The sequence below is a fragment of the Gasterosteus aculeatus genome, chromosome 4 (assembly GCF_964276395.1).
Source record: "Gasterosteus aculeatus chromosome 4, fGasAcu3.hap1.1, whole genome shotgun sequence".
In the NCBI taxonomy this organism is placed as follows: domain Eukaryota; kingdom Metazoa; phylum Chordata; class Actinopteri; order Perciformes; family Gasterosteidae; genus Gasterosteus; species Gasterosteus aculeatus.
This window is the reverse complement of record NC_135691.1, coordinates 20701665-20714868: the sequence shown is the minus strand read 5'-3', so window position 1 is coordinate 20714868 and position 13204 is coordinate 20701665. Positions and strand designations below refer to the sequence as shown.

The 13204-nt window shown below is 40.7% G+C and overlaps 1 protein-coding gene across 1 annotated transcript; it reads right to left on the bottom strand.

The window, feature by feature from the left end:
- Window positions 1-7162: 7162 nt before the first annotated feature.
- Window positions 7163-11642, bottom strand: slitrk2 (SLIT and NTRK-like family, member 2). Its single transcript, XM_040174738.2, has 2 exons — window positions 11378-11642; window positions 7163-10898 (listed from the first exon to the last, which is right to left on the bottom strand). The coding sequence occupies exon 2, from the start codon at window positions 10836-10838 to the stop codon at window positions 8187-8189; it is 2652 nt and encodes an 883-aa protein (XP_040030672.2). The 5' UTR covers window positions 10839-10898; window positions 11378-11642; the 3' UTR covers window positions 7163-8186.
- Between the last annotated feature and the right edge of the window lie 1562 nt (window positions 11643-13204).

Below are 13204 nucleotides of genomic sequence, written 5' to 3'. Positions count from 1 at the left end.
ATAGGCATTCCTAAATAGGCTCATCCAAATCCTTAGCTGCTGATTCAGTCAGTTCTCAACTGGTCATGCTTATTTTCCAAGTCTTTTATTTTATCTTCCAATTCTCTCAGTTTAGCCTATTTTTCTAGCAGAGAAGAATTATTTATTATTAAAGGAGAGATGCATTAAATCTCCATCGTTTAGAGGTTAGTCTTTGGTCTACATCCCATTCTAATGCCACAGGTGCGTGGTCAGATATAGTTATAGGCAGAATCTGCCTTAGCGGTAAAGAAATCGTCAATACTTGATCATCGCACTTTTGACGGGAGGACTACTAGCTAAGAGAGAGTGAACAACCTTCTGAAAGAAGAGTGGCCAAGAGGTGAGTGTCGACAGTACTATAACATAAGAGGGGACCTGAGTGTTATCAAAGGACTGCTGTTTAGGAATAACAGAATCATCATTCCCCATTCACTGAGACGAGATATGCCCACACGAGCCCGCACACCTGTCTAAAACATGAGGAAAAACAGCCAAGGGAGCCCAAGACAATCACAGACCAACCTGATGAACCATGGCAGAAAGTTGCGACAGACTTGTTCCACTTAAATGGAAAGGATTACCTTCTCATGATAGAAGAATTGTCCAACTACCCAGTGACAGCACTGCTTTCCAGCATGTCTGTGACATGTGTGATCAATCACATAAAATCAATCTTTGCGAGACATGGAATTCCCCAGATTGTCCATAGTGACTATGGTCCGTCAGAGGATTGTACATAGTGAAACAGTAGATCAAGAAAGCGAAAGACAGTAATTTGGATCCATGTCTAGCGTTGTTGAGTTTTCGAGCATTGCCACTTGAACATGGCTGGTCTCCTGCTGAAATTCTAATGGGATGTAGGCTACGCGGCACAATTCTCTACACTGCAGGACGAAAAGAGAGAAGAGTAAAACAGAAACAAAGGCTTCTACAACAGAGACAAAAAGCAAACTATGACAAGTGCACAAGAAGCTTGGAACCTCTGGCAAGACATGACACAGTAAGAATTCAAGATACCAAAATTTGCCGTACGAGGGTATGGAGGACAAAAAATGACTAAAGTATAAATAAATGAATGTGTAAATAAATAAAGGGAATAAAGACGCCGATATTTATTTCAAAATTTGTGTTTGCCTACATTTCTACATTTATTTATATGTGTCTGTATGCTAATGAGGTGGTAGCTCCTAACCTGGATTGGTCGCAACAGTGTGATTGCTCCTGGTCTACTGTTTCTGTCTTGAAGTTAGCTCCTTAGCAGAAGATGTTGTTAGAATTTGGCTACATGGTTTTGTTTTTACAAACCACTCCAAATCAATTGCGATCGTTAGCAAACAATTTAGAGAAGGACACTCCAGTGTCGGCTGGACAAGACGACGGAGGACTTGACTCAGCGCAATGCCGACATGGATGTGGAAGTTGACCAAACAGTGTTCAATCCTCCTGGAACCACAGGAGCGAACCATGTACCTCCATCGTATTTTATTCTCTTTGGGGGCATCTTGCTTGGAACATGGCGCAGCTGTTTGGAAGATGGGGCAGTACGGAAAAAAGGTAATAATGTCAAGTGTGTTTTTATGGTTTCATTTATTATCTTCTAGAAGTGGCTGTATATTGTTGCAAATTTACGTAATATTTATGATGGTAACTGATGAACTTTTTACACGGTTGTAATGGAATAAACTCTCTGTATGTCAGATAATTTGCAACCCTATTCTCAATTGTATGAGGTCTAGGCTTTGACTGGGGCATTAAATGTGTGTTTTAGTAAGCAAGTATTGCTAATTAGCACTACCAAGTTTTCCGTTAGCTTCCTTGGTCAACTGTGCATGAATGGTAACCCGGCGTGATTTTTTTTTTTTCCAATGGCAGGCAAACTACCGGCACTGCCTTCACGATCGACCTATTGGGCACTCTTGATCCAAACCCTTCCATTGTAGCTCTGGCTGTATGTTTGGAGTCATTGTCTTGCTGCACGATGAGCCTCTGCCCAAAGTCTTACATTAGTAGTCATATTCAACTTTATATTTTCTTCAAGGATTGCCCTGGATTTGGCTCGATCCACCTTTCTCTCAATTCAGACTAGTTTCCCAATACATGCTGAAGAGAAGAATCACGGCAGCATGATGCTACCATCACCATATTTCACTTTGGCATGCTGTGCTCAGGGCAATGAGCAATGTTGGCCACACATAACATTTTGCATGAAGGCAAAAAAAAATTCTATTGGTAGTTTTGCACTTCTGCCATATAATCAGAGCTGTTTGGTGAGCGCGTTGCTTCCTCATTATGCTCTTTGTTCAGTAATGCTCTCTAATAAATTCTGAGGCTGTCACTGAACAGGTGTGTTTATACTGAAATTAAATTGCAGACAGCTGGACCCTATTTACTAATTATGTGACTTAGGCAATTGGTCGAACCAGATCTTTATTTTGTGTTTAACAGTAAAGGGGGTGAATACGAATGCACTCAACATTTTTTTTTAAACGTTCACCCCAACTTCCAGATCAGGTTGTTGGTCCATTACATAACATCGCAATGAAATACATTTGAATCTGTGGTTATATCTTGACTACTTATGCAAGGCACTGTAGGCACTGTAGTTTTAACGATACTGATGGGCTGTCAATACCTTCTACCTTATGTCCTCGTATATGTCTTTTCCTCTTCGCATTGCTGCTCTGTGTGGGTACAACTTGGCACTAAAGTAGTTTGGTTTGTTTCCTCTCTCTTTTAATCTGTGTTGCCCATCCCTTTTCCTTAGGAAGTCACATTTGATTAGTTTGCTAATTAATTGACTAATTAAGCACCCAAATGTGTTTCACCTGCATATGTGATCTACTTGACGAATGCAGAAGCTGGGGCTTAACTTACTTTTGCACATGAACTAATTCCATGTTACATATAGTTGTTTGGGGGCAGCACTGTCACCTCACAGCAAGAACGTCCTGGGTTCAACTCCACCCAGTGGCCTTTCTGTGCAGTTTCTGCATGTTCTCCCCGTGTCTGCGTGGGTTGCATCCGGGTACTCCCACAGTCCAAAAACATGCTTTGGGAATTATGTTAATTGGTATTGCTAAATTGCCCATAGGTCAGTGTGAATGGTTGTTTGTTGTTTGGCTCTGTGGTTGGCTGGCGACCAGTCCAGGTTGTACCCCGTCTCTCGCCCCAAATTAGCTGGGATTGACTCCAGCCCCCCGCGACCCTGTATGATGGATAAGCGGTTTGAAGATGGATATAATTAATATATCACCAATTGGTTCCTAGGGGGCTCAACAAGGGCCCCAAATGAGGGTAAGTTGGCCCTATATACAGGCTAAATACAAGCATGAACATTGAACAACATAAATGGACGGTTCTCTGATGTCCCACCATCTCTTACGCATAAATCAGTAATGCTTGTCTACCTCACATTTTAATACTAAACTGAGACATAATAAATCCAAATATTCTCTTTAACCATCAATTATGTTAAATTGTGTAAAACAAAGTTAAATAAATCACAGCTTTAGCATCCACCTCTGCCACACAATGGTATCCAGAAGCAGACCTAAATGAAACAACTGCTTGCATACAAAAGCACTGTCCTCAGTGTTTAAAATTAAATATAAAGCTTAGAACAAGAAATTACAGATCTTAAATACGTGAACGTAATTGAAAACGAGTTAAGGGAGTATAGCTAAATTGACTGATAGAACAAGGGAGCAAACTTAGTTCTTATCTTATTATTGGGAAAGAGGGAGAGAAAGAAGGAAGACAAAAACGGGGGCGCGGGAGAGGTGAACAGAGTGGAAGAAAGTTAGAGCTATTCCCACAAAATACCCATTCATACAGTACATTTGAATCTTATCTAATGAGGAAAAAAGCAAACATCTATGCAGCGATCCAGAAAGCATATGACTCTATATATGTGTGTGTGTATACACACACACACACACACACACACACACACACACACACACACACACACACACACACACACACACACATTCCCAGGGCTGCAAGATAAGAGAGTAGAGTGTTCTGGGGAAAAAGCCTCCTCATTGGTGTGCAAGGCTGCACATGTTGCAAACCTCCCATATATTCCTGTGTGCATGTGCGTGTGTGTTTGTGTGTGCATGCATGCGCCTGCAAGCTCTCCCTCTCTTTTTTCACCACCACTAAAAAGACACAGAGGACCTATTGTGCCCAAGGAAGGAAAATCCCTCCATTTTCAGAAAAGGAGAGGAATGAACAGCTCTCTCTCGCTCTCTCTCTCTCTCGTGCGCGCCTTTCGTTTATCTCGACCTCTCTCCTTTTTAACCTCTCTCAGACTCTTTCTTCTCCCTTCCATTCACATAGCAGCTGAAATGGCAAAGCTTGTTAAAAGGAAGCCCACATAACAGCATTCACAGCTTTGCTTACTGCAGCATCTCTCCTGCTCGCCGTGTGCCTTTGCACCAGAAGCCATGGATGAAAGCAACTCGGTACAGCTTCTAAAAAATGTTACGGCACTACAGGCCCACAACGAAATGTGTAAAAGGATAGGGATAAATATATATATATATATATATATATATATATATATATATATATATATATATATATATATATATATAAATATATATATATATATATATATATATATATATATATATATATATATATATATATATAATGTGTTTAAGGAACATTATTAAGGAACATCATTAAGGAACATTATTTTTTCCCAGGTGATAAGAGCTGCAGGCCTTCGCTCTAGAGCTCAATTTTGCTGCAAACAATATTTTTCAAAACAGAGAAATCAACCTCCCTGATTGCTAATGATTATTGATTATTGAAACAATTAATCATGGAAAAGTTATAGATGGGTAGTCTGAGACAGATGTTGTGATGACAGAGGACAGCCTTCACTATCAAGATAGCATACACACAAGGTTTATTTTATCGGGGATATCAGTAACATTGTCACTTGTTTAACCACCTCATTTGACAGAGAAAGCTCAGGCAAACAATGGAATTCCTACCCAAACTTTCTGTATTAGCTGTTGGCGATAACAGACTTGTTTTTGCCCTACAACATGTATTGTCTACAAGTACTAATGATAGCTGTGTTTTGAGCATTTTGAGTGTTCAAATGGTAGAAATAGAAAAAGTAAGTATACTAAACAATTATGATATTGTTGAAGGTGCTGTTCATGGAAAATGATTTACCGCAAGGCCATATACAAACAAAGTTGGTAAACAATTCCAAAGTTGCTCTTCAATTGTCATGAGTGAGTGCACGCATCACTTTGTGATATGTTGATTTGTTTATATCCTAACTGTGTAAACGACTAGACAATGAGACATTATCAACATTGTGTCGTTTTTACTTACAAACCAACAAACAATCACATCACTCATCTTACCTTTTTACCGTGGAATTATTGTTTTACCTAGACTGTCATGGCAAAACAATCTACATTATAACAGGCACCTCCCGATAAGCCAGTAAACATTTATAAATCTTTTTTTGTTTTCAGCAGGCACCAGCAAAAACGTTTATTTTTCAAGCAGAATTAAATGCTCTCTATTCAGTAGTTGTGGTATATGTTATAAATGTATGTTGTTAGTGACAGTATCTTCTCATTTCTAGAGCGATAAAGAGAAATTGTTATTTTTTGTTAAAACCTCTACCCCTATATTCTAACAAAAAATAATGTATCAATACATATGCAGATTAGCACATCATTGTTAAGATAATGCCTTGAATTTAAACTGGTTTATTTATATATTTTTTTATTTGCTTGCTCACGTTTCATGAAGCAACATCACCATTTTTGTACAATTATCACTTTGATCATATCAATTATCGTAACTGAGTACACTGAAGTCATAAACCTAATGAATAATCACTATTATTAGAAAAATAAAGCTGAATTAGAAATAGAACAGAATGATCCTTTAACAGTTCCCAAAAAATTGTATTCCTTTGCTGGACCCATACAGGGACCAACGCAAAGATTAAGACCAGCAGATCCAGCTTACATACATTAAAAACTCAACCGTAGACCATTAGTTTTGATTGAAGATTTTCAACAAAATGTCCCAATAACTATCCTTCAATTTCCTTTAACCACATCACACACACACCACAGATCACATGCCTTTGCAATCTAATTCTCAAAAAAGTAAACTCACTCATCTGGTTCATGTAGGGATTCTGGTCCCAGCTGTCAGACTGGAATTCTGCCCGATTGCCGGCAACGTTTCAGCACCCTGGACAGCTACACAATAGCCAGCACAGATCCAGTGGTATATGAGTGTGTTGGGGAGGAAGAAACACAAGGACAAAAGACAGGAGGGTGCTGGGCATTCAAAAGGGAAAGGAGTGAGGACATGGCCACTCGGAAGCCATTCTGAGAGCCCATGTTAAAGGACAGAAAACCAAATTAGCATTTGAGTGGGTAGCACAGTTTGTTCATATCACTGAGGAAGACAGGTTTTAAATGCAGAGAGGACTAGAATATGCAGGGAAAGAAAGGGAAAGAAAGAAGGGAGACAAAAACGGGGGTGCGGGAGAGGTGAACAGAGTGGAAGAAAGGGAGAGCTTTTCCCACAAAATACCCATTCATACAGAAACATACATATAAAGAATATGCAGTCTTGCAACTTATTTTTGACCTTAAAAAATAGTGTTTAGCAGTCATTGGTGTTTATGTTGCGGACTTAATTTTACAGTTTTACCTGGAAGAACACAATGCCAGAGAAGCAGCAGCGATTTAAAAATGTTGGCTCGTCGTCAATCGAAAGAACTGGTGTTATTTTCAAAGAGCATGATGCGAGCAATGCTTGTTTTTGAAAGAACATTATTTCTACTCCTGACTGCAAAGTACCCTCTATTTTCGGCCTCCAGTACGTTTCCTTCTACCCTTCCGAAAGGGGCAATTCTCAACTAATAATTGTGCTACTAATGGATAGCTTCTCTCTGCAATGACTGTAATAAGGAGCTGCAGTTGGTAAAAAATCCCACGGCAATCTTTTTAGAGCACCGGGTGATATCTTCTCTCGAAAAAAATACCGACCAAAATATTGAAATGGATGCATTGGATTTTTTAGGGAGGGGGTTGGGGTGGGGGGGGGTTTGGAGAAGACCTTGAAATAATGTGTAAGGAAAGAAAGAGGCAAACAATGGCTTTACTTAAACTTAGAAGGAGCCCAAGAAAAAACCCCTGTCAATCATCGAAGAAGGAGCTGCAGGCAAACTCTATTTTCATTTTCTCTGGCTCCCCCCACACAGAAGCAGACACACTGAAGAGCAGAACACAGCAATCCAACACAACAGCACAGGGTAAACAAATATTACCTCAAGGTCAGGATGTTGACAAAGTGCTTCAGTGAAAGTTTAATGGCGCAATTTTGCCGCACTGTATTACTCCTTATAGCATACAATATTCTCCATAGTTGTACATCCCCAAAGAAACTTCATATTCAAAGAAAATTACATGATTCTCCCCATTATGAACTTACAAATAAAATCTCAAGTACTTTTTTTCTTTGTTTAAACAAAAAAAACGTATAGTCTTATATTTTACATAGATTGATTTGATTCTTTAAAATACAGCACTTTAAAAAAAAGGAACGATTCCATTTTGCCGAGAGCATTATTGATAAAATAGTGCAAAGGCACTTTCTTGAGCAGGTATGGGAGAATTTTGCAGCTTGTTGGATTTTTAAAATATATGTTTTATATTTTAACACTCCATATACCTCTGTATGCTAAGTATTTACAGGAATCAGTAGCATGTACTCTTCAACAAAGAATGGTGATGTCATATTTTCACAGGGAAGATAAAATACAGTTTCATGAAAAGCAGAAAAGCTGTAATTGTACACAGTCCTGTCCATTGTATACCTGCTAAAGTCTTTTGTAATTTAATTTTTCAACGAAAAAGAAATAATTTGAACTGCATAATAAATATTAATATACTTCTTATATTCCTTTTGTACATCTTAAAAACAAAGAAAGGGAAGAAAAGGAAGAGAGAGAAGCGATTACAAAAGGACTTTGTCCGCCTCCAGTTAATTATGTAGGACTGAACACAGATAGCTAAGATAGATAGAGGGATATTAATACAGTAACTGTGTGATTATTATGAATGGTGCACAGAATCAGGGGGAGGAGGTATGGAAGAGGGGGCATCTTACAGCTGGCTCATAGCTGTCTGTTTCTCCAGAACCTCCAGGTAGTCTGGTTCTGTTTTTAGCTTCCCCGGGAGCAGAAGCGGGTGCTCATTGTTTTTCGAAGGGTGTTCAGCCCCGTAGTATTTCCTGGAGGTCCCGTACAGCACAGTTTGGTTCAACCTGTCCTGGTTGGTGATGTGCCGCCGGGCTGCAGCGGCCTCATAGGGGGGCACGATGCAAGGTCTCTTCGGTAAAGTGCAAAAGTTGTAATGGAATGGAGGTGCACCTGCAGCCGTGGGAAGCTCTTTGTGGGTCCTCTCTACTAAATTTTGATACAACATCTCAGGAAGTTCGGGGGTGCTCAAACCACATGATGTTGGCGATTTATTGATAAAATCCATTCTGCTGATGGTGTAGGCCCCTGGGCTGCGGGTGAGGACATCCTTCGTCTCAAGCGGCACAAAGCTCAGCTCCTTCAGGTTGCGGTAATAGGTCATCTGTTCGCCATCCTTCTGCATGTAAATAGGGTTTTGGCACATCGAGCCCACAGGTGGGGGGATGTAGTTACAAATAGTGGTTTTGTCTTGGGTTGGTTCAGGAGTGTAGGAGCCATATTGCACTTGAAACGAGTTGAGATCTAAGTTGTTAGCACCTGTAGGCACATGTTCCACTCCTTTTCGCCGTTTCAGGACAAAAACAAAGAGGCCTGCCCCAAAGCAGACCGACAGGATGAAAACAACAAGAAGTCCAAGAATCAGGACTGAAAGTGGAACCTCAGGGTGTAACTCAGGAGTTTGGATTCGGGATTCAGTGGGGTTAACTGAGCTATAAGAAGAGGAGGATGGTGTGGAGGCTTCGATGCCAGGGCTTATTAATGTGGGGGCTTTTGTGGGGGGTACCTTTTGTGGCGGGGGAACCTCGCGGGGATCAGGGCAGATGGCCTCATTGCGAAGTGAGCGCAACAGGCGACCCGCATGTTTAGAGGGCGAATCACATGTGATTTCATTAACCACTACGCTGGTACTGGACAGTTCCATCCAGTTCTTGAGTGCAACAATATCACATGTGCAGTCCCAGGGGTTCTCCTGAAGGTCAATCTGGATAAATGCTGAAAGCTGGTCAAGGACCCCTCGAACCGCAAGGTAGGAGAAATGGTTATTCCTCAAGTTGAGCCGTGTTAGCATTGTGCCCCCAAAAACATTGTCAGGGAGCGATCTTAACAGGTTGTTGTTAAGAAAAAGCAGCTGCAGGTTATGCAGAGAGTTAAATGTTTGTGGTAAAATGTCTTTGATGATGTTATATTCCAAATATAGATACTGGAGTGACTGCAGGCCAGCAAAGAGTGATTGTGTAAGTGATTCTATGTAATTCCCATTCAGGTAGAGCCGTCTGAGGTTGGTTAGATTCTCAAATGCACCTTCCTGAATCACTGCTATCCTGTTATTTCCTAAATGAAGCAGCTCCAGTGAGCTGTACTCAGTAAGATCAGTTCTGTAAATTACTTGTAAGTAGTTACCGGTCAGGTGGAGTTTCTTTGGGTAGGAAGGCTTGGGGTTCAGCTCACTGATGTTATGCAACTTACGTTCTTGGCAATTGATGTTCAATCCGCTGTCAGGGTTTTGTGATGTGCACACACAAACAGTGGGACATAACATGGGTACAGGGGACCGTGTCTGGTAAACCATTATAGGTCCAAAGACATGTTTGTCCTTTGAGATACGCGGCGTGGGCCTGTAGCGCATTTTGGGCGGGCGGGAGGCTTTTGGTGCACGGGTGGGGGTGATCATGGCAGGGTGGTAGGTCGGAAGCAGGGCCCCTTGAAAGTGAGAGTCGGAGGGGGGGTGAAGGCGCTCCCCGGCATTCCTGCGAGGGCACAGATCCTGCTTTATGAGCTGCGTGATGTCTTTACCGTGCAGCCTGAACGGCGTCTCACACACTATGTCCCCCACAAAGACAGAAATAGTGTCCAACCAAGATTTGAGAGGGATCAGATCACAGGTGCAATTCCAGGGGTTTTCCTCAAGCTGGATCTCCATGATGCCTCCTATGTGCTCTAAAACACCAGCAAACGGCAGCATCTTTAGACGGTTGCCACGTAAATCCAAATGGGTGAGGAGCACAAAGCGGAATATGTTGGGAGGCAAAGACAAGAGCAGGTTGTCATTTAGTATCAACACTTTTAGCTTATTCAGCTTACTAAAGGCCCCTGGCTCTATGGAGCTGATATAATTATAGTCTGCCTGTAAATACTCCAAACTCTCCAGTCCTGCAAAGGTGTCCTCTTTAATCACCTCCAGGTTGTTGTTGTTCAAGTGGAGTCGCTTCAGGAATCGCAGTCCATTGAAAGCGCCGGTCCGGATCTCCTGCAAGCCGTTATTCCCCAGATGCAGTGAGGTGACATTGTCATAATTTACAAATTCATTGGCGCTGAGCCGTGACAGGAAGTTTCCATTTAGAAAAAGCTGAGAGATTTTATTTGGGGGTGCCTGGAACTGACCAACAGTGGTGAATCCTTTATTCTCACAATTGATATTCAGAATGTTCTCCCGTTCCTCACAGGCGCAGCGGGTCTTGCAGATCTCTTTAGAGGGTGAAGTTTTACGGCTCTCTGTTTCCAACGGTGACAGGCTGGTGACCGTAAGGACGCTCAGCAAGAAGACGCCACTCAGCATTTTTACAGCCAAAAATGGGTACTGACATATAGATCCAGCATTTGACTTTGCAGCGTGAGCCTTGGATGGAAAGAAAAACAAATCAGGGGGTGGGTTCTCACAGGAGGGTGAGGGGAAAAGGGCGGTGGAGGCGCTCACACACTCAACAAACACTCAATATCACACAAACAAGCACAGAAGCATGAAAAAAAAGAGCACCAACGTTATTTGGTGTTCAAATAGGAGCTTGAAATATCGTCATTGACCGTCACTGTGAATTCCGAAAAATGTAATCCTGAAAAAAAAAATTGAATCAACGGGTTCCTGTGCGGTGGATTGATTGAGTTGACACATTCTCCGTAATGGAAAGGAATCAGGGCCAGAAAAGCCGCTTGCTGCAACCCTTTTCCCCCGTTATAGATCACACATTCATGCAGAGAGCTTCACGCAGATCACTACCAGCCGTGGCCAAATATTCACCTAGAAACAAGTGCTGCAAAACGTTGCTTCTCCGCCACACAGCAAAAAACACGTCATTTTAGTCCACTCAAAAAAATTACCTTTTTTAAAGATCCAGAAATTATGCGCAAAAACGCACCATGACGCACAGCTGGCTTTCCTTATCGCCTTCTCCTAAATAAATGACACAAGTCAAGGTGAACAGTAAGTACTAAGGGAGGAGAAAAAACAACTGCGCGCTTAATAGAAACAGATTGAGGAGAGATATATATTCCCGGAGCTGAGGCATGCCGTCGGTCCCCTCCTCCACTCTGCACACTGACAGCAGCACTGTGCGGCTGCAGCTGCCTCACTGCCTGTGTGTATGTGTGTGTGTGTCTGACTGAGCCTTTACGTCACTAACACAATCAACATGAACAGCGCACACGCACACACCCACACACGGTCTTGGAACTAAGCAATCAATATCCTTCAGAATTTATATATAGATATATATTTATATATATATATATATATATATATATATATATATATATATATATATATATATATATATATATATATATATATATATATATATATATAAAATATGTATATTTATATATAATATATATAAATAGAAATAATATATATATTATTCTCATAAAATTGTGATGTGATACATTTGTATCTGAATTTTCATGTTTTCATGGTTTTCTGTGCCTGATTATTGTCAGTATAGTACAGAGTACAGTACAATGAATGATGCCTAATAGGAACTACAAAAATACAAATAAAAAACGTCTCAAGAGCATCTTCTACAAGAGCAAATTTATGACGGGATACAATCTATATTTTTTCAAGCTTATGTGACGCTACACATGTAGAGTCACATCAATCTTATTGTTGTCTTCCCAGGAGATAGTATAAAAAGCTTTTTTGTTGTCCTGTTTTTACCGATGACGCCACTAGAAGGCAGGAAAGGCCTCTTCTCAGGCTTCTGTGTCTCATTACTTACCTGCTTTCTTATCTTCAGTATGATCCTCTCACTCACACATTCATATGACTGCCATTATTATGAGAGAGAATCATATTTATGTACAGTTCCCTGAAAATACTGTCAAGTCCCAGGGTCTTCAAGAATCCTTATGAACTCATTCATAATTATTAGCATTATGTTTTTTTTTAATTAATGGATTACTTTAATGTTCCTATATGCTGTATATTCTAATGGTTCACACTCACTCAAATTCCCAAACAAGTATTTGAAGAGATACAAAGTAGAGATAACATTTCTACTTCACTGAAACAAAACCATCAATACTCTGTGGAGTAACATGGGTTACCATCAAATACATTTGGTTGAAAATACAGTATATGAGCATGTCTTCTCTGCTTCATATATATGTTTTTCTAAGCACTAACATTCTTACATTGACAAAACTCCATCCACCCAGCATTTGGCTTCCTTTTGAGAAGAACAAGCTTTTTCCCAGCATACATTTTCACTTGTTACAGTATAACTTACAGGTGTTACTAGCAGCCATGCTCTATTCTATTCAGATGGCCAAGAAAATGGTGACAGCGTGACAGAGCAGAGCTGCCGGCTTCAGTTTTGGCACGAATAAATCTCCCCGAGGCAGCTGGACTATGCTGGACTTGTTAAGCATTCTGGTATTGTTAGCAGATCTTTTTAGGTTTCATTTCCACCACTCTTAACATTTCATCAATTCTTGACTTAAGTCTATAGAGCATGGAGCTGTCCTCCAATGACCAATCAGTTATAGCTGGGTGCATAATGGCTAAAGTACTTCCCTTATGGTACATGTCTAAAATACCTTTTTTCAAATTGAGCAAACATCCCCCAATGGTCTACATGGCTGCATTTGGTGGTTCAATGTGAGTAGGACTTCCACAACTGATGCAGGTTGTTATGTCTTCCATAGTTG